Genomic DNA, 25,901 nt, shown 5'->3' on the forward strand with positions numbered 1-25,901 from the left:
TATTTTTGGGACACTATCAAATTATGTTTCAAATGTTTCCCTTATTCCTATGCTACTCAAGAAAAGACATTTCAAATATCCAAGTGGCTAAATACAATTTATATATTGTGTCCGCTATTCATTTCTAACCATATTACATAATAGGCTGAGATGTTTCACTCTATTGCTTTTCAAAGTATGGAACTGAGAAAAGGATTTGTGTGTGTGTGTGTGTGTGTGTGTGTGCGCGCGCGTGCGCGCACGAGTGTGTGCGTGTGTTTAGAAAGAGACTTCTTGAACTTGAAATGAAAATATAAATGAACAGAAAGAAAAAATGAAGAACAGAAAAAATGTACACTTGTAGTCTATTCCTGACCCGGACTTTACCCCAGAGGTTATACACCACAGAATTAAACTCACTTATGGGAAGAAGACAAAAATTAAAAAAACAAAAAACAGAATACATTTTGAAACTTTTTAACAGAAACATTACTTTTTTTATAGAACAACTATATATTATGCATAAAATATTTAAACCTAGTTTAATTAGAGGCTCTTTTTAGTGTTAAGATAGTTTCAATCTCTTAAGGAGATTTTTGTACTTCATGTTTTTTTTTTTTTAATGTTTTATTTATTTCTAGGAGAGAGAGAGACACAGCGTGAGCAGGGGAGGATCAGAGACAGAGGGAGTCACAGACTGAAACAGGCTCCAGGCTCTGAGCTGGCAGTCAGCACAGAGCCCGACGCGGGGCTCGAACCCACGAACCGCGAGATCATGACCTAAGCGAAAGTCGGACGCTTAACCGACTAAGCCACCCAGGCGCCCCTGATGTTCTGAATGTCCAAAAATAAAGACACTACATTACAGTAAGACATCTTTTATCAGTTTGGTGTAAGACCAATTCAAATAATATAGAACAAAGTCTGGCCTGCTACTAGGAAAAAAATCTTTTTTGAAATACACCTTATTTATGTACTTTGCTTTGCCCATGTTGAGACCTTTGCTCTATTTTCTTTTGGCTGAAATATCTCCTTCAGTAATTTCCTCAGAAAGTATATGCTGCATGGCCAGAAAATACCCTTTTGCACTTAATATGAATGCTATCTTAGCCAGGCACCAGATTATTGGCTCATTGCTCTTTTTCCTAATATGTACATGTTCCACTTTCTAAACTTTACAACTACTTTCATGCTCATCTAGTTTTTTTTTTTCTTTATAAATAAACAGCTCTTCCTATCATGAAGCTTTTTTTTTTTATTCCTGGAAACCAGATAATTGCTACATGTAGGACTGTATTAATTTACAACTTTTCTTTTAACTTAGGAAGCTATTTCAGTCTGAAAAGTAAGGTCTTTCTTCTGCTCAGGGAAATTTATTTTCAATTTGTCACTTCAATTTTTATATTTTTGTAACTCCATTTCCATAATTACATTTTCATATGCCACGAAAGACTACTATTCACATATTATTGTCTCTTATCTTTCCTCTGTATCTCTTACCTCTCAGTTTTATCTTCTATTTTTTTCCTCTTTTTTGTTTTCAAATTCTCCCTGATTCTTATTTGGATTTTCAGCACTGTCTATTTTATGTTTTATTACTACTTCTTTTTACATTTTACATATCATGGTTTTGTTCTTCAAAACTCTTTACATTTTCCAGACATTTTTTGTAATATTTTCTGTCTTCCCTTTAGGTTTGACTTTTGTTGGTATTAATTTAATCTTCTGTTTCTTCCATTCTATCTGCCCGCATAGGAGCTACCTGTTGAGCGTGGTCACTCCCATTCAGGGCACTATTTGCTCCTACACTGTCCCCTCTGTCAGGTCAGGGTTATGGGGTTGTCAGGCAATGAGGGGCAGAGGGGTAAACTTTGGTGCTCTGGTTTCTGGAGATATGAGAAAGATTAGGCCTCCCCACTCAGGCTGGAAGAGGAGCAGTTCAGACCAAACAGTACTGATGTCCACTTGGCAGACTCTTCCAGGGATTTTGCCAGGCCACCTTTCTTCTCCACGTAAGGGGGACTTTCTCCTGGGTTAGCAGGCTGGATCCATAGAGAACATCTAGAGTGTCCTTAGCAGCCTCTAGTATTTTCACCAACAATACTCAGGTAGTGCCATCTACAAGCCCTGGATCTGCACTGTCTACTTGAGAACCTAAGGCTTCGTTCTTGCTGGGTTCCACTTCAGCTTCAGTGGTTAAGCCACACTTCTCTTCCCCAGGATGAGGAGAGGCAGGACCACAAACTAAGATCCTATTCACCAGCAGTAACATGTAGCTGTTCACTCCCTAGAATTAGTTCACATGTGAGAAAATGCTTATCTCATCCTCTCTAATGAAGGATATATTATCTCTCTTGGGAAGATACCCAGAGGGGAATCAGTTTCCTTATTTCTAGTAAACAAGAGTCCTCGGTAATTTTAAAAGTACATGGGGAAGTCTTATGGGGATCACCTAGAGCAAGCAGATGTCACATGTAGCAATTAAAAGTGATACTGCTAGGGGAAAAATGACCTGTGTTACTGGAGCACAACAGCAGAGAATAAGGCTATGTAATACACAGGCTGTTCATAATCACAACAGCTAAAAAGTGGAAACAATCAAAATGTCCATCATTTGATGAATGAATAAATAAATTCTGGTACTTCCATATAATGGAATATTCAGCAATAAAAAGAAGTACTGATATATGCCATGACATGGGTGAACCTGGTACGAAGGGTAAAAGACGGCAGTTACAAGACACCACATATGGTTAGATTCCATCCATATGAAATGTCCAGAATAGGCAAATCCATAGAGACAGAAAGTAGATCCATGGTAGCTTAGGGGAGGTTGATAGAACAGGAAGTCAATGCCAATGCATATGGGGGTTTCTTCTAGGGGGAATAAAAATGTTCTAAAATTAGATTGTGGTGATGGTTGCACAGACCTGAGACCATACTAAAGAACACTGAATTTTATACTTGAAATGGGTGAATTGTTTGCTTTGTGAATTATATCTCAATAAAACTGTAAAATAAAAGCAAAAAAATATTTATACTGACTGTTCTACAACTGCATCATCCCCTCCTTAATGTGCCATATAAGCGTTCTACATCAATAAGATATACAACTACATCATCACATTGTATGGAGAGACTGTAATGCTTTATTATTAGACAGGAACTTATTTCCAACTGCCGCACTAAACACCTTTGCATGTAAATATCTTTGCATACTTCTCCCATTGTTTCCTTAGGAAACAAAGAATAGAATGAGGCAAAAGGATCTGCACTCTATAAACTGACACATACTGCCTGCTTATCCTACAGAAAGACCATATTAGGGGGCGCCTGGGTGGCTTAGTCGGTTAAGCGTCCGACTTTCGCTTAGGTCATGATCTCGCGGTTCGTGGGTTCGAGCCCCGCGTTCGGGCTCTGTGCTGACTGCCAGCTCAGAGCCTGGAGCGTGCTTCAGATTCTGTGTCTCCCTCTCTCTCTGACCCTCCCCTGCTCACGCTGTCTCTCTCTCTCTCCTCGAAATAAATAAAACATTAAAAAATTAAAAAAAAATAAAATTAAAAAAAAAGAAAGAAAGACCATATTAGTTAACATTCATCACAAAGGAGGGGTGCCTGGGTGGCTCAGTCGGTTGGGCCTCCAACTGGCTCAGGTGATGATCTCCCAGTTCATGGGTTCAAGCCCCACATCAGGCTCTGAGTTGACTGGAGCCTGCCTAAGATTCTGTGTCTCCCTCTCTCTTTCTGCCCCTCCCAAGCTTGCACTCTGTCTCTTTCTCAAATATAAACATTAAAAAGATGAAAAAATACATTAAAAAATTCATTACATTGGAAAACAAGCATAGTTTTTTCTCTATATTCCCACAGATGCTGAGCATCATCAAACGACTTAATCTCTGCCGATGACAGGTGACATCAGTTTTCAGATGTGTATTTCGTTGATTATTAAATGTGAATAGCATTTTTTAGTTGTTTTGTTTTGTTTTTTGGTAATCTCTACACCCAACGTGGGGCTTGAACTCAAGACTCTCAGATCAAAAGTCACATGCTCTTCTGACTGAGCAGCCAGGTGACTCTGAATAGCATTTTTTAATAGTCATTTGATTTATGATACCTGTACTTCTGTCCTTTGTCCATTTTTGTCATTTCTTTCAAGCTTATTTATTTATTTTGAGAAAGAGAGAAAAAGAGAGAGCGTGCCCCTCAGAAAGGGAGGGGCAGAGAGCAAAGAAAAAGAGAATCCCAAGCAGAGTCTACACTGCCTAATGCAGGGCTTGATCTCATGACCATGAGGTCATGACCTGAGCCCTAATCAGGAGTCAGACACTTAACTGACTGAGCCAGCCAGGTGCCCCCATTTTTTAGTCATCTTTATTAATTTTTCTGATGTACACTATGAATTGTTCTTACCAAGTTGCCTTTTAACTTTGTTTATGGCATCCTTCTCCTTATACATTCTAATAATTAATATACTTAAGTTTATTATTCTTATTCTTTATGGTATCTGGTCTTAGTGCCTAGCCTTTTACTATCTCAGTATAATAAAATAATTCCCTACATTTTCTAGTTCCTTTTATGTCTCATTTGAACAATCCATTCATTCCCACTGGTCTGTAGTACTATGGTATTCTTGAATTCTTTAAGTGTGGCCTGTAAAATCTGTTTATAAGATGACTTACCTAATTCTTGAGCCCATTTTATGACTGTACCAGTGTCTCCTGCATTGCTTTCAGCTAAGCATACAACTTCTTGCCCAATCTTCCACCCAATTAGTGGATAAAAGCCTTAGAAGCAAAGAAACAGTATAAGTCAGATATAATAAATAGGTAATTTATTACAGAGATGACTACAGTAGAACAATTTGATTTTCTTAAAAAGTAGCAAAGTGGATCTGAAGTAAGTGGTCTCACAAATTTCTAACCTCTTAGCCTCAGTTTCCTCAATTGTAAAATGGTGTGCCTCAGATAGCTCCTGTGAGAATAAACTGAGTTAATGCATAAAAAGAACTGAGTGCAATGCCTGATATGTAATATGAAAAATAAACATTAGCTTTTATTAGCCATGGGGTCTGTCTCTAGAAACAGAGAAGTAGAATCTACTTAAGAGGTTCCTAAGTAGAAACAACCTGCAATGATCAAATTTTCTAGCTTTTGTTTTCCTAGTTAGGGGAAAAAAAAAGAGCTTGAGAGGGGATGGAAGGTAAAAAAAAAGTATTTTAAAATCTATCTCTCAGTAACCATGGTAGGAGACCATGACCCAGATTAATAGCCCACAGGCCTCTTAAGGTGTTGTTCCACAATCTAAATTTCTTGGTTTATACATCATAGGATGTCTTCCACCAGGGAGACCAATTGCTTGGCAATTGCCATTATATATGCATGGATCACTAGATGAGAATTACCACCAAAAATTTTTTTCTTCACAGAAAGAACTGCTAACACATAAAAGAAAATTTAGAGGCCTAGAAAGATAGCCTAAACAAATATAACAGGTATTATAGGTAAATATTTGGAAAACTGACCAAAATACCCTAATCCTGAGTTTTTCTATAATAACATCATTCTCATTTTTTATGCTTTTACAGAAAGAAGGGAAATGGATACTGACTATCTCTAAGAATAATAACAAAAAATATGTTACAGTGTCCTTAATGTAAAATGGGGAACAGTATCACAAAAATTAAATATGAAAATAAGTGATATTTTTGATAAAAAGGATAAATTCTAACTACCTCCAACACTATGTTGCAGGTTATTTCCAGTATTAATATCCAAAAATGTCCCAGTTCCCATGGTTAGTTTCACATCTCCTGCCTGGAAGCAGCACTCTCCAAACATGGCTGATTGTTGATCGGCGACCTGTCAAAAATGTTCAACGTAAGATGGCTGGGCCTTAGCAGTGGCACATTTCACTGTATCCCACCGTCTCCTATACTGTATTCTCATGGCTCAACATTTTGTTCTCTTTTTTCCTTTCTTTAAAAAAAAAAAACCCTGGAAAGAATAAAGAGGAACAATAAGATAGAAGTCTCTCTAGGGAATGTGCCTCAGGAATTTTTAGTGGGCAATCTACCTTATGATTTTCAAGTATCCCAGGGATAATCTTTGAAATAAAGGTCAGAATAAAAATTGTGTAGAAAAAACAACCAAGATTTTTCAACTTAAAAGCAGTTTCATTCGTTAGTCAAATAACTGACCTCACAAATTTCTCTTTTAACAAGAGTGATAGGTATATGCTTAATATAAATAGATGTAGGTCAAAACTACACATTCCCAAACATACATTTTTGTTATAAGACAAAACAGAACATGCTGTTAAAATAATTAAATGTACATATACATTGTTAAATAACAAAAATTCAAGGGGTAGATTTTAAAGATCTAATTGGCTTTATTAATTGATGCATGAATTGGGCAGCACACTATCTAGAAGTGGCGAGCTCCAAAGGGCTAAAGAAAAGGAAATTTTTAGAAGTAGAGAAGAATGGAGGGAAAAAAAAGGAAACTATTGGCAAAGAATCCATTGTTTTAGGCAAGGTCACCTTCCTATGGGGAACAGAGAAGTCTATCATTAAACTTACTAGTGCTGACCAGGAAATTCCCATGTTGAGTGGTTAAGGGTTAAATTTCTGGGGGGTTGAAACTATAGATAGGTTAGCTATTAAGTCATGGTTAACTGGCTTGGGGCTGCCATTTGAGGCCTGTGGTTTTCTTTTTAACAATTTCCTCCCTTTTGATCAGGCTTTCAGCTTAACTGAGAGATGTGATCAAACTTTAAAGCGTTAGCACCATTGTCTGCCATCGCTCCAGAGCTGATCAGCTGTTATTCATTGTGTGGTATTCACAGATCATGATCATTTTTTGCTGGTTTCTGTGATATTCACAGGTTACAACTTTAGGTTCACAATTTGTAAGTAAGTTGTCCCCTTCATTCCTTTTCTGACGGTCTAGTCTCAGAGAGATCATTTGCTTTGTGGTTAGGTTTTCATGCATTTAAAGCTTTTGAGAGACTACAATGTACCAGGGGGATTATTATGATAACTATAAGCAGGATAATTCCCAATGTTTGGAGAGTACTTCAGAGGCATAATCCCCAAGACTCAAATTAGTTAAAATAAAAGAAAGACCCTGCTGAAGAAGTTATTCTTTTAAGCCAAGCAGCTTGCTCAGTGATCTTATGAAATTAAGTTTCAATTTCCCCAGAAGGGTTAATCCAGATATAGTAGGTGGTATGGGCCACAGCAGAGGTACCTCTTTGCTTAGCTAAAAGATATTCAAGGGCTATCCTACTATCAAGAACAACTTTGGCCAAAGAGTCTAAGGATCTTTGATGGACAGCAGTTGTTTTAGCAGCAGATTCTGCAATAATTTCAAGAATTGAGAAGTTCCTGATCACAGGCTTATTTACACTTATTAAAGAATGTAGGGACCTGCCAAGAGGAATGAATCCTGAATCATTAAAGCCTCCAAGAAGATCCTTTCTAAGTCAACAACGTAACTTCTGGAGAGTTGCCAAATAGATGTCTTATTTTGCTTTTGAAAAGTAAGGCGGTCAGTTAGACTTTCTCATAGCCTGAAATAAAAGGTTGTTCTAAATTCCAAAGGATTCCCCCCTTAACAATGGCCTGGAGAGAAACAGATGAGAGTATTATCTTTCCTGGCCAAAGTTAGAATAAAAGAAAGAAGGAGAAAGGGTTTCATGTTTACAGTTTAAAGTCTTGGGGCGGTTGGGTGGCTTAGTCGGTTAAGCGTCTGACTTTCGCTTAGGTCATGATCTCGCGGTTTGTGGGTTCGGGCCCCGCGTCGGGCTCTGTGCTGACAGCCAGCTCAGAGCCTGGAGCCTGTTTCAGTCTGTGACTCCCTCTCTCTCTGACCCTCCCCTGCTCACGCTCTCCCTCTCTCTCTCCTAGAAATAAATAAAACATTAAAAAAAATAATAATAATAAAGTTTAAAGTCTTGATCCATAGTCCTGGGCAGAAGTGGTATGCCTCGACGTGACTTCTCTTCCTCATCAATTTGATCTGGAGGTATCTAGGGTCTGTACAGGGCCTGGCTGCAGTTGGAGCCTTCACAAGGTGAGAAATATGTACTCAAGGCTCCATCCCTTCTGGTTTTGCAGCAGTGTCAGTGATCAGGAGCACTTGGTAAGATTCCTCTTCAAATGGGGCTTAACAGCTACCTTCCTCTGATAATGTTTCCAGAATATCTAAATCCCCAGGCTCTACATTGTGACCGACAGGATCCTTTGAAATGGGATCTGAGGAAGTTTCTTTAACCTCCTGTTGATGATATCCTTGAGTATAAGATATTAGAGGTTTACAGTAGCTGGTCTTAATAGCCTGAGACAACAAAGGATCAGCAGAAGCTTGTATACTGATAGAATTCCAAGAAGTTTTGCAAGGTTTTCATTAAGGCTCATAAGATTTGCCCTGTGAAGTGGGTGTCTCGACTGCTGGAGATTGTGGAAGCTATGCCCCAAATGGGAAAACGTGTTTTCTAACAGTTTCTTTGCTACTGTGAGGGCATCACAGCTTTGCAGCAGGGAAAGGCTTCAACCCATCCACAAAACATACAAACAATAACAAGAACATATTGGTAACCCATAGTAAGTGGCAGCTGAATGAAGTCCAGCTGCAGGTGTTAAAATGGTCCAGAGTGGGGAGATCTGAGGCTCTGGGAAGAATATCAGTTTCTCCAGGATGATCTGACAAATCAGAAATTCCTGGTAGATTGTTTTTGCAATATTATAGAAGTCTCCCTACCAACATCTATTCATAATTTGGGTCATCTTAAATGCCCTATGGTGCATGAAGGAATGTACAAATTGAAAAACAGTGTTTGCCAGGGAGCTGGGAAGAACTAAACAGCCATCTTGGTTTTCCCACAGCCCCAACTATTCATTTAATTGACAGTGTTTACCCATCTTAATTTCTCTGACTCAGCAGCAGACTGTTGCCATGTTAAAGGACATCAGCATGGCAAAAAATCTAGCAATTTGAGGGCTTTTTTTTTTTAGTTTTGGAAGCAGAATGGACTTTATGTACATGTGCCAAAATCTTACAACATAAAGAAGGCTTAATATTACCTCTTTTTAAAGAAATTTATTTAAATTCAAGTTAGTTAACATCTAGTGTAATAATGACTTCAGGAGTAGAATTTAGTGATTCATCACTTACATATAACACCCAGTGCCCATCCCAACAAGTGCCCTCCTTAATGGCCATCACCCATTTAACCCATTCCCCACCCAACACCCCTCCAGCAACCCTCAGTTTGTTCTATGTATTTAAGAGTCTCTTAAGGTTTGCTTCCTTCTCTGTTTTTATCTTATTTTTTCTTCCCCTTCCCTATGTTTATCTGTTTTGTTTCTTAAATTCTACATATGAATAAAATCATATATTTGTCTTTCTCTGACTTATTTTACTTAGCATAACACACTCCAGTTCCATCCACATTGTTGCAAATGGCAAGATTTCATTCTTTTGGACTGCCAAATAATATTCCATTATATATACATACCACATCTTCTTTATCCATTCATGAGTCTATGGACATTTGGGCTCTTTCCATATTATGGCTATTGTTGATAGTGCGGCTATAAACATTGGGGTGCATGTGCCCCTTCGAATCTGCATTTTTTTAATCCTTTGGGTAAATACCTAGAAGTGCAATTGCTGGGTCATAGGGTAGTTCTATTTTTAATTTTTTGAGGAACCTCCATACTGTTTTCCAGAGTGGCTTCACCAGTTTGCATTCCCACGAGAAGTGCAAAAGGGTTCCTCTTTCTCCACATCCTTGCCAACATCTGTTATTGCCTGAGTTGTTAATGTTAGCCATTCTGACAGGTGTGAGGTCGTATCTCATTGTGGTTTTGATGTTATTTGCCTGATGATGAGTGACGTTGAGTATCGTTTCATGTGTCTGTTAGCCATCTGGATGTCTTCTTTGGAAAAGTGTCTATTCATGTCTCCTGCCCATTTCTTCACTGGGTTATTTTTTGGGGTGTTTGATAAATTCTTTATAGATTTTGGATACTAACCTTTATTTGACATGTCATTTGCAAATATATTCTCCCATTCCATCAGTTGCCTTTTAGTCTTGTTGACTGTTTCCTTTGCTGTGCAGAAGATTGTTTCCTTTGCTGTGTGGGGATCTCATACCCCCAGCTGTTCAGGGAGCCCCACAGAATAGTGAGGGCAGTCAGCTCACCCTGATCCAGCTCCACAACTCTCCTATGCTTTTTCTTTGGCATGCAGCTGGGATTCAAAACCCAAAGTCTTAAAGGACCACGTGGATCCTCTCCCTTCCTCTGGAGTACAGCTAATGAAAGGCAGTTGGCTGGCACCTGCAGGGCCTTTTGTCCTTGGGAAGGCAATAAACCCTCTTCCAAAAGCCCTCCAGAAAGGGTGACGTTCTCTCCCAGTGAATCCTGGAGATCCCTACACTGCCCTATGCACTCCAAGGCCAGCTCCCTCCTCTCCAGAAGCATGCACCACAGCTCTGCTCCGGAGAAAGTCATACACTTCAAAACCTCAGAGTTTGAGCTCCAAAGACTGTTTGCAAAAAAAAATCTGGGACACTCAGTACTTCTCACTTCCTAGTCCATGGTCCAGAGAGGTTTTTCCTCTTGTGCTCTCTCAACCCGTCTCTCTTACCCGCCCTTTTCTCTCTCCAAAGAAAGGGTTCCTTCTCCTTAGCAACATCACCATTTTTCTTTTTCATTTCCGTGCACCTTACGCCTGCCAAGCTGTCTCCCTCCAACTGTGGGGATCCTTCTGCCAGTAAGTGGATCAATTTCCTGGGTGTTGCAAGTGATCAATACAGGTGTGCTTGAGGGACAAGGAAAATCCCAGTCCCCATATTTCTCCATCATTTTCAGTGCCACAGCCTCTTAATGAATCTTTACTTGCCCATTATTATCCTGCATCTAGTGATCATTTTGAAGTGTAAATTCATTCATGCTCTCCCTCACACAGAGCATCCAGTGGTTTCCCAATCATTTAGAATAGCATTCCCAATGCTTATCAGAGAATAGAAGGTCCTGAGTTATCTGCTATGCTATGCATAGCTTTCTCTTCAATTTTATCTTCTAAAACATTCCCCATGGTCATGGAATTCTGGGTGCTCTAACCCCTACCATCTCCTGATCTTTCTAAAACATTTACTTCCTCTCTGGGATCCACTATTCTCATTGCCTAGAACAATCCTCCCATATGTAACTATGTGATTGCTCATTCATATCTTTTGCATCTCTGCTCAGAAGTCCCTTTCTCAGAGAGGCGTTCCTTGATTCCCATATTTGACAATGCTTCACATGTCATTTAACATATCAAATAAACTTAAATAGTTTAGCAAATTCTTTGGAATGTTACAGGGCAAAAAGACATAAGCCAATCAAAAGTCCAAACAAAAAGGAGCCCCTGGGTGGCTCAATCATTTAAGCATCCAACTTTGGCTCAGGTCATGATCTCAGGGGTTCATGGGCTTGATCTCAACATCAGGGTCTGTGCTGACAGCTCAGAGCCTGGAGCCTGCTTCCAATCCTGTCTCTATCTCTCTCTCTGTGCCTCCGCTGCTCACTCCCTGTCTCTCAAAAATGAATAAATGTTAAAAAAAAATTTTTTAAGTGCAAACAAATTTTATCTTTTTAAAACAGAAAATATGAAGAGAGGCAAGATGGCGGAGAAGTAGGGCGCTCCATACATTTCACTTACACACCTCTCTCAAACGGAGAAGGTCTGAAGCCATAGGAAGGAACCCTTACAGAATCCAGGGTTTGGGAGGAAAAGGAGACAGAGTCTGCTAAGGAAACCTTATAGCATGAGTGGAACTGGGGAAGATAAAAACCAGCCGGGACAGGAGAAACAGAGGGAGAGGAGGGAGCCCCCTTTGCGGGGAACCACGGTGAGTTGAGGGGAAAAAGAAAGAGCGGCTGGAATTGCTCAAGGCACTGTTCCTGTCGCTGGAGAAGAGAAAAACCTCAGCTCGGGACACAGAGGGACCCGGTTTCCTGTTCTCCAGCTGACCCTAGGCAGGACGCACTCATCCAAAGAGACCCCGGGAGAAACTAATCACCGCTCGCCAGCTCGAACTGGAGGGCACGTGGTAGAACCTGAAGCCGCGGCTTTGTGCTTCTGGTTCAGCTCAATCCCCAGGGGGGAGGTGAGAGGCTTGAAGCTGCTCTGAGGGACTCCGGTGATATCAATGTGGCAAGCGGACTAAGATCTGGAAACGAGGCCTGGCTTGGGACATAGAGTACAGCCCACCTTGGCTACGCCCGCCGCACAGGGAGATCAGACCCAAAAGAGTGAGTTGTAATGCTTGGTTCGAGAAGGCACTGGGGCGCTGCCACTTTTCTCCCCACAACCACCAAGGCAGGATCACCACAGGATGCACTGGAGGCTAAAACCGGCCTACACCAAACCATTCCCATCCCCGCTAGAGAGCTGCCTTTTTTAAAATTTTTTTTACTGGAGTCCAGGGCAAGACCAACATGGATGCATTGCCATGATTAATTCTGCTCACTGGCTTGCTTAAACAGTCGCATTTAATCCATTCTCTAGATGTATATTCTACACCTCCACTGCTACCTTTTTATCTCTCTCTCTCTGGAGTAATCAGACTATATAGTTTCTCTGAGAAGCATTATAGTCATTTCTTTCACCTCACCTCTAACCATATTCCCCTCTTTCTCTCTCGGAATTAAGCCTCTTAGTCTCTCTGCCTGCTCATTTCATTTCCAATTTTGCTTCATCCCTGCCTTGTCATTTCTCTCTTTGTATATGCTCCTCCATCAGCACTGCATACATTTGGCTCTTTATTTGTAGCTGGGAATTCTGGTTCTATGCTTTAGACTGTCCTTTGTCTGCTGGGGTTTTTCTTTTTCTTTTTTATGTATTTTTATTTTTATTATTTGTCTTCCTTCCATCTTCTTTTGTGTGTGTCTGTGTGTGTGTATCCCTTCCTTTACCTTTCGGTTTGCATGTTTGTTGGATTTGTCTGTGCGTCTGTGTGCCTTTGTGCCCTGTGTGTTTGTCTGTCAGTTTTCTTTTCCAGGGCTACCTCAAGAAACAAGCCAAAGTACACATGGTGGAGAGTCCCAAATACCACTACGAGTAGGGAAATAAAAGATCTCAACCAAGATCTCAACAAGAGAGACCAAGACACACCATCCAAAGAACACTTCCTGAACAGAAAGGCCCTGAACAGTCAAAGAGCTTTCTTTGGTACAGCAGCATTCGCAGGTGCAGAGTGCATAACAAGCTTTTAAAACTAACAAGAGATAGAAAGCTAACCAAAATGACGAAACGGAAGAAGTCTCCTCCAAAGAAATTCCAGGAAGAAATGACAGCTAAAGAACTGCTCAAAACAGATATGAGCAACATAAATGAATAAGAATTTAGAATAATAGTTATAAAATTAATCACTGGACTTGAAAAAGGCATGGAAGACATCAGAGAAACTATTACTACAAAGACTATGGAGCTTAAAAATAGTTGTGATGAATTTAAAAAATGCTATAAATGAGATGCATAATAAAATGGAGACATCCAATGCACGGATTGAAGAGGCAGAAAGGATAATAAGTGATTTAGAAGACACAATTATAGAAAAAGAGGAAGCTGAGAAAAAGAGAGATAAACAGATCCAGGAACACAAAAGGAGAGTTCGAGAGCTCAGCGATAAAATCAAATGGAATAATAGCTGTATCATAGGAATTCCAGAAGAGGAAGAGAGAGGGAAAGGTGCTGAAGGAGACCTTGAACAAATTATAGCAGAGAACTTCCCCAATATGGGGAAGGAAACAGACACTGAAATCCAAGAGGCACAGAGAACTCCCCTCAGACATAACTTGAATCGATCTTCTGCATGACATATCAGTGAAACTGGAAAAATATAAGCACAAAGAGAATTCTGAAAGCAGCTAGGGATAAAAGGGCCCTAAAATACAAAGGGAAACCTATCAGAGTGGTGATAGACCTATCTACTGACCCTTGGCAGGCCAGAAAAGAATGGCAGGAAATCTTCAATGTGATGAAAAGAAAAAAAAAGCAAACAAGAAACCTCTATAAAGCAAGCCTGTCATTCAGAATAGAAGAAGAGATAAAAGTATTACCAAATAAACAAAAATTGAAAGAACTCGTCACCACTAAACCAGCCCTACAAGAAATCCTGAGGGGGACTCTATGAGGGAAATATTGCAAGGAATGCATGATACCAGAGACACCACCACAAGCATGAATCTGAAAAAGGACACAATGACTCTAAACCCATATATTTATAACACTGAATGTAAATGGACTAAATGCCCCAATCAAAAGACATAGGGTAGCAGAATAGATAAAAAAACAAAATACATCTATTTGCTAACTACAAAAAAAACATTTTAGAATGGAGGACACCTTCAGATTGAAAGTAAGGGGATGGAGAAATATATATCATGGTATTGGAAGTAAAAAAAAAAAAAGCTGCAGTAGCTATACTAATATTAGACAAACTGGACTTTAAAGTAAAGACAGTAACAAGGGATGAAGAAGGGCATTATATAATAATTACAGGGTCTATCTATAAGGAAGTGTTAAAATTATAAATGTCTATGCACCAAATATGGGAGCACCTAAATATAAAAAACAATAACAAACAGAAACAATTTTATGGATAAGAATGTGCTAATAGCAGGTGACTTTAATACTCCACTTACAGCAATGGATAGATCAACTAGACAGAAAATCACTAAAGAAACAAAGAACTTGAATGACACATTGGACCAGATGGATTTGACAGATATATTTAGAACTTTACATCCTGAGGCCATGGATTCACTTTCTTTTCAAGTGCACGTGGCACATTATCCAAGATAGATCAAATACTGGGACATAAAGCAGCCCTCAATAAATATAAAAGAACTGAGATCATACCATGCACACTTTCAGATCACAATGCTGTGAAACTCAAAATCAATCACAGGAAGAAGTCTGGAAAACCTCCAAAAACATGGAGATTAAAGAACAACCTACTAAAGAACGAATGGGCCAATCAGGCAATTAGAGAAGAAATTAAAAAATATATGGAAAGAAATGAAAATGAAAATACAACAATCCAAACTCTATGGGATGTGGCAAAGGCAGTCCTGAAAGGAAAGTACATTGCTCTCCAGGCCTGTTTCAAGAAACTAGAAAAAGCGCAAGTGCAAAATCTAACAGCGCACCTACAGGAACTAGCACCCCAAACCCAGTAGGAGAAGAGAAAATAATAAAAGTCAAAGCAGAAATAAACAATATAGAAGCCAAAGAAACAAAAGAAGTCCCCTATGACCCAGCAATAGCAGTGCTAGGAATTTACCCAAGGGATACAGGAGTGCTGATGCATAGGGGCATGTGTACCCCAATGTTCATAGCAGCACTCTCAACAAGAGCCAAAACATAGAAAGAGCCTAAGTGTCTGTCAACTGATGTATGGATGAAGAAGATGTGGTTTATCTATACAATGGAATGCCATTACATGGCAATGAGAAAGAATGAAATCTGGCCACATGTAGCAACATGGATGGAACTTGAGGGTGTTATGCTGAGCGAAATAAGTCAGGCAGAGAAGTACAGATACCATATGTTTGCACATATAGGAGGATAAGGAGGAACTTAACGGAGGACCATGGGGGAGAAGAAGGGGAAAAATAGTGGGAGAGAGGGAGGGAGGCAAATCATGAGAGACTCTTGAATGCTGAGAACTGAGGGTTGATGGCGGTTGGGGGGGAGCGGAAGGGGGGTGATGGGCATGGAGGAGGGCACTTGTTGGGATGAGCACTGGGTGTTATATGGAAACCAACTTGACAATAAACTATTAAAAAATTATATTTAAAACCAACAAAAAAACCAGAAAATAAAATTTTAATTTTGTACAAGTTTAGTTTTGGTATTAAAATCTATTCATTCCAATCTTAGTCTTGACCACATATACAATTCCTTTCCAGAGATTCCTTTTTCACAAAATTTCTACAGCTATTCTTTCCTTAAAAAAGTACATCTCCATTCCTCACACTTTTTTTTAATCAAAAACATATATTTTACTTCCCTTGAATCTTCCTTGGAGATGTTTCCCTTATCATTTCTAGTAGTGTTAAGTAACTGGGAACTGTGTGTTATATCAGCATTCTTTTTTTTTTTTTTTAAATGTTTATTTTGCTTTTGTGAGAGACAGAGCATGAGCAGGGGAGGGGGAGAGAGAGAGGGAGACACAGAATCAGAAGCAGGCTCCAGACTCTGAGCTGTCAGCACAGTGCCCTATGCAGGGCTTGAACTCATGAACCGTGAGATCATGACCTGAGCCAAAGTCGGATGCTCAACCAACTGAGCTACCCAGGCACCCCTATATCAGCATTCTTTAGATTGGTAAATTTATAGATATACTTTATAATTTTTAGAAGCATATGCCTTTAAAATTATCCAATGTAGTGCTAATGATGTGGTGCCAAAGGCAAAAGAAAAAAAAATTACATTTCCTTACAACTTATTGCCCATTGACAAGTCCTTGAGACAGGAAATGACCTTCCTCTAGGAACTCAGAGGCCTCAATGATAACACTTTGCTCAGGGCAAAAGGCAATCTTAGCTTAACATTATCCTGACCTCTAGGACCCTGAAAGTCTCCTTTAACATATAAAAATTCTTTTGGAAACTTCCTTTATGTCTATGCCCCAGGATATATGTTAGCAATCATCCTCCAACCATATGGCTCACTGATACACATCTAAAGATACACATCTTAGTCTCATGACTAAGGTTTCACTAGACAGTTGTTTTCCTAACAACAGCTAGTCCCTCAAGGTCCTGGAAACCTTGTTTCCAAAGTTCCTTAGAGACTTATGCTATCCCTAAACCCCTCCCAACTTGAAAATGTAATCAGTTACCTGTCAGTACACCTGTGAGACTCTTTCTGCCCTCAGGTCCTGTCCTCATGCTTTAATAAAACCACCTTTTTGCACTGAAGATGTCTCAAGAATTCTTTCTTGGCCCTTGGCTCTGAACCCCAATATTTCCACATCACTAACACATCCAATTATATTTTAGTTTTTCTGGAATAAGAAGCCACAAGTAGATAAACTTATGTTCAATAATTAATGTTTTAGTGTTTTCTGTTATTTACAAATGATTTAGATATTGATGAATTAAACTTAACTCATTACTTAACCTAATTCAGCAAAATCTTAAGACATTGGGTTACCAAAAAGATTTAGGAAACTATTTAAAAGTTTACCTAAATTTTGGGGGCACCTGGGTGGCTCAGTCAGTTAAGCGGCTGACTTCAGCTCAGGTCATGATCTCACAGTTCATGGGTTAGAGCCAGCACAGAGCCTGGAGCCTGCTTCAGATTCTGTGTCCCCTTCTCTCTCTGCCCCTCCCCCACTTGCACTCTGTCTCTCTCTTTCAAAAATAAAAATAAAATATTAAGGGGCACCTGGGTGGTTCAGTCGGTTAAGCGTCCAACTTCGTCTCAGGTTATGATCTCACGGTTCATGGGCTCGAGCCCCACGTTGGGCTCTGTGCTGACAGCTAGCTCAGAGCCTGGAGCCTGTTTTGGATTCTGTGTCTCCCTCTCTCGCTGCCCCTCCCCCACTCATGCTCTGTCTCTCTCTGTCTCAAAAATAAACTAAAAAATGTTTTAAATATTTAAAAATCGGGGGCAATTCTGGGACTGCTAAAGCAATAGGTAAACTCTGGATTGCCTCTAGAGCTATGGTTTTAGTTTTATGAAGATTTGTAAGATAAGGACAGTTGCTTTCAATTCCTCTAACAATTGGGTTGTAACTTACATGACATAGGTTGATCCACCTATCCAACTATATTATTTTCATTTGCTTCATTTTCTTCTAGGGACATGCTTCTAATTTTGAACATTTCTGGTGGTACTGAATAAACCCCTATGACTGTAAAAGGGGTCCCTGAAGAGGTGCAAAAGATACTACCTTCTCAAGATCCAGAGTCACTCTCAATGATAGTCAAAATAAAGAACCCAAACCTGCATGTCCCAGGAGGGCAAAAAGCCAAGACCAGTCACGCAAAACCAGACAAATAAGAATGCACTATGTATCTCTGGAAGAAAAGGATTAAGCACCAATGAATTTGAATTTGAAAAGGAAGGGACAATGTGAAATTTTATTTTCCTCTTTGGACTGGGTACTACAGACTGAGATTTGGAAGGAACTGATCCTGGTAAGAATTTTCACCCTTTACTCCCTGCTGACAGTGAAGAGCCTGCTTGGGATTTTCCCTCTATCTCTGCCCCTTCCCATATGTGTGTGTGCTCACACTTGCACACTCTCTCTCACAAAATAGATAAACTTAAAAAAAAAAAAAAAAGAAAGAAAAGAACTTTCACCCTTTGCTGGCTTCTGCCAGTTTTTCCAGGATCCCCTCTGCAGGGTCTGGTGTCTACCAGAGTTTCTCCTTGGCTGTTTAATGCAGTGATGTAGCAGTTTTACCAGAAAATTCCTCAGTTTCAACAACTCTAGGAGGGGACCCTGTGGGTGTCCTCCTTCGAAGGTAAATTCAGGGATGTCTATAAGGCCATTAATATGGTAGAGTTTGTTTATGGTTGTGTAGTCTTTTCAGAATGGAAAAACAATTCAGACTGAGGATGAGTGGAATGAGATCTACAAGGAGGAAAGAGGGGAGCAGCCTTTTTGTTTGGGGTGCCTCTTCTATCTTTATTTTTTCATTAGCCTTTTACAATGAATCTTTTAATGAAACAACTTGGGAATTTCAAAACCTTTTGGAGGCTTCTGCTTGCCAATTAAAACAAGTGTCCCATTCTGTTTAATTTGGGAATCCTTGCTTCCAAGTGCACTTTTTTGTTTGTTTGTTTATTTTTGAGACAAAGACAGACAGAGAAAGAGAGACAAATCACGAGCTGGGGAGAGGCAGTGAGGGGGGAGACAGAATCTGAAGCAGGCTCCAGGCTCTTAGCTGTCAGCATAGAGCCCAACACGGAGCTCAAACCCACAAACCAGGAGTTCGTGACTTGAGCCAAAGTTGGACACTTAATCGAAGGAGCCACCCAGGCACACCCCCAGTGCATTTTTTAAATGATCTTATCTAATTGGAATGTTCCCATAACAGCCACTGTATTTCTAGGTTGTAATTTCCTACAACCAAATTCCAGTTTGGTAGGATTCTAGGCACAAATGGAGTTAACCCATATTTTCTCTCCAGCCGTATGTAGCTACAAATGGGGTGCCACTCATATTTCTGGCCTTATTTTGGGATCCCTCCCCCAACCTAATGGTTACCAAAATAAGCTTAGTAAGATTCTGCCATTTTTGCAAGATATCTATCTGCAACTTCCAGTACTTAGTTCTTAGATATATAGTAAGCAGGTGTGCCAGAGGTGGCATGCTTTACTTTTTAGAATTTTAAGATACCATTAGCTAAGGCTTTGAGATTCTTGGAGCTGAACTAATCCCTAAAAGGGATTTTAGGTTGGAGCTGCTGGGTTGGGGATCATGCATATTTTACAGTGTACCTTACTGTATAGAAGTTTTCTTGAGGTTGGTGAGTGAACTTGTATCAATTTAACCCACTCTGTGATCAACTTCCTCTATTTTCTTGAGGCGGTGAGCGCTCTAACACCCTTTAAATGCTCAACTTATGCCCACCAATTTTACAGGTTGTCGGCCTCTGAGAGCCCTGACAGCAATAGCTTCTATCTACATAAAACAAGACAAACATGTGCAACATAATGTATTAGCAACAACCCAGAGATGTTGCTGTGTCCTGGTCAAGAGAAGGCCCTGTGCTCACCACCACCAATTCTTGGGGAATCTTGGTGGGGTTTTCTAACAATTCAAGGGAAATTGTGGTCTGAAAGGCTAGGGATTTGGTTCTGGGCAGACCCTTTTGTCAGCTCAGTCAAGCTCCAGGCAAAACTGCCAGCCCTGGGCATAACCTTCTGGCAGCTCAAGCTAACCCACCCTGTAAAGGAAAGCCAGTTAGATTGCAGGAGCTTGAATGCACAAAGAGCAGAGCTCAGAACCAAGAGGGAACTTACCCACAGCCCTCAGAAACAGCGAGAAAGACAGTGAATTCAAAGGGTGTGCAGGAAACCATGCCTGTGTTTCTTGTTGTCCCTGAATGCTGCTGGAAATTCACTTTGGATCTTGTCACTGCCTGCCACCAAATCTGTTTAATAACAAAAACTTTAAACGAGTAAATTTTAAAGTTCTAATTAGTTTTATTAAACAATTCATGAATCAGGCAGCATCCCATCTAGCAAGCAGTGGGGGCTGCTAAGAGCTACAGAGAAAGAAATTTTTTTTTTAGTGTTCATTTATTTTTGAGAGAAAGAGATAGAACAGAAGCAGGGGAGGGGCAGAGAAAGACAGAGACAGATCTGAAGCAGGTTCCAGGCTCCGAGCTGTCAGCACAGAGCCCAATGTGGGGCTCAAACTAAAAAACCGCGCGATCTAGCCTGAGCTGAAGTTGGATACTTAGCCGACTGACCACCCAGGCACCCCAGAAAAAGAAAGATTTTTAAAGGTAGAGAGGGAGTGGAAAAAAGAAAATTATTAGCAACAAAAAGTCATTGTTTTAGAGAAAACTAGCTTCCTAAGGGAAATGAAAGGGGTCTCTCAGTAAATTTTGTAGGGCCGATGGAAAATTCCCATGCTGACTAGTTAAAGGTTACATTTCTGGGAGCTGAAACTGTTAGACTAGCTAGTATTAAGTCTTGGTTTACTATTTGGGGCCTTTGGTTTTCTTTCTTTTTTTTTTTAAAGATTTTATTTTAATTTTGTTTGTTTCTGGGGAGAGAGAGTCAGGGAGGGAGGGAGAGAGAGAATTTTAAGCAGGATACAGGCCCAGTGCAGGGCCCATCGTGGGGCTTATCTCAGGACCATGAGATCATGACCTGATGCTTAACCAACTGAGCCAGCTAGGGGCCCCAAGATTTTATTTTTAAGTAATCTCTACACTCAATGTGGGGCTCAAACTTACAGCCCCAAGAGCAAAGGTCTTGTGCTCTACTCACTAAGCCAGTCAGGCAACCATCTTTTTAACAAAGTACAGCAATATTATAAGGACAAAATTTATCTGAAGAACACTTTGTCACTAACATTCAGTTCTTCCAGCCATACCTCATCTAAACCTGCGCCTACCATTAGGTTGAAGAAGTCTAATCCTCTCTAAGTGACAAGGAATTTGTAACTTGGGAATTAAATTCCCTTTCTCTCACCCGATTCCTCCATCTACTATGGCAACCAACCATCTAGGGAAAGACAGTCTATATTTTCTGCTTAAGCTATTATAGGAAATCAAAGTCAAGGTCAGAGTTTCAACACAGCCCCTCTACCAGCTGGTAAATCCTTGAGATTCTCTAAGTTCTAGCTCTTTCATCCAGACAGAAAGAGTACAATCAAGAAAGAATCCTCAAAAACCTCAACCAGCTAATTTTTCACTCTTCCAGTTTCTCTACTGGTACATACTGGCTAAGAATTTTATACAACATGAATATAACATTCTTCTTTACTTTAAATTGTTTTGTCACCATTTGGTTACACTGTATCAGATATAATAAGCATTGGCTCTATCCCTGATTTTTGTCTCAGAGTATCAAATATAAACCACACATTACTCAGAATATAACATTTTTTAAAAAGTAACAGTTTTCTGAAAAGCCATACATATAAAATTCAGGAAAGATCATAAACTGCTTTCATGTAAGGCCCAATGAACCCCTTTCCAGAATACAAAAAATACTTCTGATTATAATCCAGAGCACTTTTACTTAAAAAGAAAAAAATTAATTTTATTCTGTAAGGACTTTCTATGTCTCTTAAATCTAATCCCAACTATTCATATATATTAGTTACTTTATACTATACATGGAGAAACCCTCAAGTTTTCTACTTACCAAGGCCACTATTGGTATAGGCACACCAAATATCTCTTCGTCCACTGATCCAAAATTGTGGCTTCAAATAAAATTGATTAAAGAGTCAGTTACAGCACTAAAAATATTAATTCTAAAATGCATGGGGATGAGCACTGAGTGTTATGTAGAAACTAATTTGACAATAAACTATTTGTAAAAAAAAAAAAAATAAAAATAAATTAAAAAAAATAAAAATAAAAAATAAAAAAAAATAAATAAAATGCAACAAATTGATTTCCGCATAGTCCAAAAAATTATATCATGGATATACAATCATCTCAGCAAATAATAAAATGCTTTCCCTACTAAAGCAAAATTTTGCTGGTTTCTGTATCTGATGTCCATTCTTACCTCGTATCCTTCACAGGAGGCAGGAGAGACAATGGTATTGAAAGCAGGGAAGTCAGGAGCCCACTCCAACACATCTGAGTATAAAAATATACCATCAGAATCCAAGCAAATGATATAAAAATTGGTGATTGAAAAGGAAGGGAAAAAAATCTTACCTTAAAAGGGTCAAACAGCCCAGTTGTGCTGGCATTTGAAAAATCTGTGGCAAATTCAGAACCTAGATTTACATTGAAAATAATATATTATCAGGTAGTGTCAGTCAACAACTATCCCTAGTTTATAAGTTAGAGCTTTGGCCTCAAATTCATTCAAAAATATGTATTTCCAGTACAAGTCTCCAAAGGAATTACCCACTTCATCTTTTTGAACTTTTACAGTTTACAAAACTACTTTCATATACATTGTCACATCATGACCTCCAGTTTCAAGATAAGGAAAGGGGTTCAAAGATGCAAGTGAATGCCTGTAGCTGCCTAGCTGCAAAGCTGCCCACACATTTAACTCGTCTTACCACTTTTGAAATTAAGACTGTTTCTTCACTTTCTATTTGAGGTTCTACTACAATTTAAAAATCACCCTTTTTTCCGCTAATGTTTATTTACTTTTGAGAGAGAGAGTGTGTGTGTGAGCAGGGAGGGGCAGAGAGAGAGGGAGACATAGAATCCAAAGCAGGCTCTAGGCTATTAGCTGTCAGCACAGAGCCCGACACAGGGCTCGAATCTACGAACTATGAGATGATGACATGGGCTGAAGTCGGATGCTTAACTGACTGAGCCCCTCAGGTGCCCCAAAAATCACCTTCTTTGGGGTGTCTGGGTGGCTCTGTCAGTTGAGTGTCTGCCTTTGGCTTAGGTCATGATCTTGTGCTTTGTTAATTCGAGCCCCACATCAGGGTGGCTGCTGACAGCACAGAACCTGCTTCTGATCCTCTGTCCCCCTCTATCTCTGCACCTCCTCTGCTTGTACGCTCGTTCTCTTTCTCTCTCTCTCTCTCAGAAATAAACAAGGGATGCCTGGGTGACTCAGTTGGTTAAGCATCTGACTTCGGCTCAGGTCATGATCTCATGGTTTTTGAGTTCGAACCCTGGGTGGGGCTCTGCTGACAGCTCAGAGCCTGAAGCCTACTTCAGATTCTGTGTCTCTTTCTCTCTCCTCTCCCACCTGTGCTCTGTCTCTGTCTCTCAAAAATAAACAAATGTAAAAAATAAATGAATAAATAAATAAAGCATTAAAAAAATAAAAAATAAAAATCCTCTTGCAAATTTAAAAGTAATGTAGCTTTACTATTGCATGAAGTTACTGGGGTACCAAAGAACAGTATATTTGAGATATGGAAGAAGAAAAAGTAACTTCTATTTTTTTAGGTGAAACATTTCTAGCAGTCAAATTTCAGTTACATGGGGGGTTTTTGGGTGGTTCAGTGGGTAAAGCATCCAACTCTTGATTTTAGCTCAGGTCATGATCTCATGGTTTATGAGTTTGAGCCCCACATTGGGCTCTGCATTGACAGCTCAAAGCTTGCTTGGGATTCTCTCTCTCCCTCTCTCTCTCTGCCCCTCCCCCACTTGCTCACTCACAATAAACATTTAAAAAAATTTCAAATCACAGGAATCTACTCCCGAAGCCAAGACTACATTATATACACTGTATGTTAGCTAACTCGATGATACATTATAAAAAAATAAGTAAATAAAATACAAAACATATTTTCAGTTACTTAAGATAGATCAATCAGACCATCTTTACCTTTTGTGAGCTTGTGTAACAACCAGGTATCAATTGTCCCAAAGCAGCAATTATCTTCTTCAACTGCCTTTTGCACCTTAAAAACACAATGGCACAAAACTGACTCAAAGAAATTAAATTATTAAGTACACAATTAAATTTAATCAGTAAATGCAATATAATCCCATTTTTTATAAGAATGAATATATACAGGGGCACCTGGATGGCTCAGTCAGTTGAGCATGTGACTCTTGGTTTCAGTTCAGATCCTGAACTTATGGTTTGTGAGACTGAGCACTGCATTGGGATTCTCTCTCTCTCTGCCCCTCTCCCCTGCTCATGCCCTCTCTCTCTAAAAAGAAATTATTTTAATTAAAAAAAAGAAATAAAGCGGGGCGCCTGGGTGGCTTAGTCGGTTGAGCGTCCGACTTTCGCTTAGGTCATGATCTCACTGTTCGTGGGTTCGAGCCCCGCGTCGGGCTCTGTGCTGACTGCCAGCTCAGAGCCTGGAGCGTGTTTCAGAGTCTGTGACTCCCTCTCTCTCTGACCCTCCCCTGCTCACGCTGTCTCTCTCTCTCTCTCTCTCTCTCCTAGAAGTAAATAAAACATTAAAAAAAAAAATAAAAAAAAAAAAAAAAGAAATAAAGCTATAAAGAAACTATTTTTAAAACATACCCCCAAACAGTTCTAAGCAATTACTATAAGGTATAAAAGGCTTCGATTTTACATGAAACGTGTGTTAGCTTTGTGATGAATAAACAAAGTATATATACATGTTTTTAGACATACAAATATCTCTAACTTATTTTTAAGAAGTCTAAAACAGGGGATGGTACACTATGACCACAGTTCAAATTCAACCCACTGCCTAACTGTACAGCAAGTGAAGAATGGTTTTCAAATTTTATAACTGTCGAGGAGGCACCTGGGTGGCTCAGTCACTTCAGTGTCCAACTTTGGCTCAGGTCATGATCTCACCACTGGTGGGTTCAAGCCCTGCGTTGGGCTTTGTGGTGACAGCTCAGAGCCTGGAGCCTGCTTCGGATTCCGGGTCTTCCCCTCTCTCTGCCCCTTCCATGCTCATGCTCTGTCTCTATTTCTTAATAATAAATGTTTAAAAAAATTTTTAAAGTAAATTTTATAACTGTCTTTAAAAAGAATACTTTGTAACATATAACAAGTACATGAAATTCAAATTTCAGTGTCCACAGATAAAATTTTTTAACTATTTTTTTAATGTTTATTTATTTTTGAGACAGAGAGAGACAGAATTTGCGGCGGGGAGGGACAGAGAGAGGGAGATACAGAATCCGAAGCAGGCTCCAGGCTCTGAGCTGTCAGCACAGAGCCTGATGCGGGGCTCAATCCACGAACCATGAGATCATGACCTGAGCCGAAGTCAGACAGTTAACAGACTGAGCCACCCAGGCGCCCCCTTCAAAGTTTAAATTATCACTAAATGGCATGTTACAGAAAAAATTTGCTAATCCTTAGTATAAAGCATGCCACAGGAAACAAAAGTATCAAAAACTCTTTAAAATAGCTAACAGAGAAAATGAAATACTTGTCAAAATATCATTATTACCATTTTTTTTAAATAGGCTGTGTGCCCAACATGGGGCTCGAACTCACAACCCTGAGATCAAGCATCTCATGCTCTACCAAATGAGCCAGCCAGGTGTCCCAAGATATTTTTTTAAAGATATTATTTTTTTTAATTATTATTATTTTTTTTATTTCTAGGAGAGAGAGTGAGAGAGACAGCGTGAGCAGGGGAGGGTCAGAGAGAGAGGGAGTCACAGACTCTGAAACACGCTCCAGGCTCTGAGCTGGCAGTCAGCACAGAGCCCGACGCGGGGCTCGAACCCACGAACCACGAGATCATGACCTAAGCAAAAGTCGGACGCTTAACCGACTAAGCCAC

General features: G+C 39.7%; 1 protein-coding gene across 3 annotated transcripts in view; it reads right to left on the reverse strand.

Annotated features, from left to right (window-relative positions):
* The window catches only part of GK5 (glycerol kinase 5), a 78,694-nt gene that overhangs the window by 21,478 nt on the left and 31,315 nt on the right, over positions 1-25,901 (reverse strand). For all 3 annotated transcript variants that reach the window (XM_039248558.1, XM_039248561.1, XM_039248559.1), the window contains 6 exons: positions 23,999-24,074; positions 22,408-22,469; positions 22,253-22,326; positions 21,881-21,941; positions 5,710-5,836; positions 4,658-4,762 (listed from right to left, as the gene is read on the reverse strand). In XM_039248558.1, coding sequence (XP_039104489.1) covers positions 4,658-4,762; positions 5,710-5,836; positions 21,881-21,941; positions 22,253-22,326; positions 22,408-22,469; positions 23,999-24,074 — 505 coding nt within the window. The remainder of the gene's footprint in view (positions 1-4,657; positions 4,763-5,709; positions 5,837-21,880; positions 21,942-22,252; positions 22,327-22,407; positions 22,470-23,998; positions 24,075-25,901) is intronic.

The sequence above is a fragment of the Hyaena hyaena genome, unplaced genomic scaffold (assembly GCF_003009895.1).
Source record: "Hyaena hyaena isolate Hyena2069 unplaced genomic scaffold, ASM300989v1 scaffold_311, whole genome shotgun sequence".
NCBI lineage: Eukaryota > Metazoa > Chordata > Mammalia > Carnivora > Hyaenidae > Hyaena > Hyaena hyaena.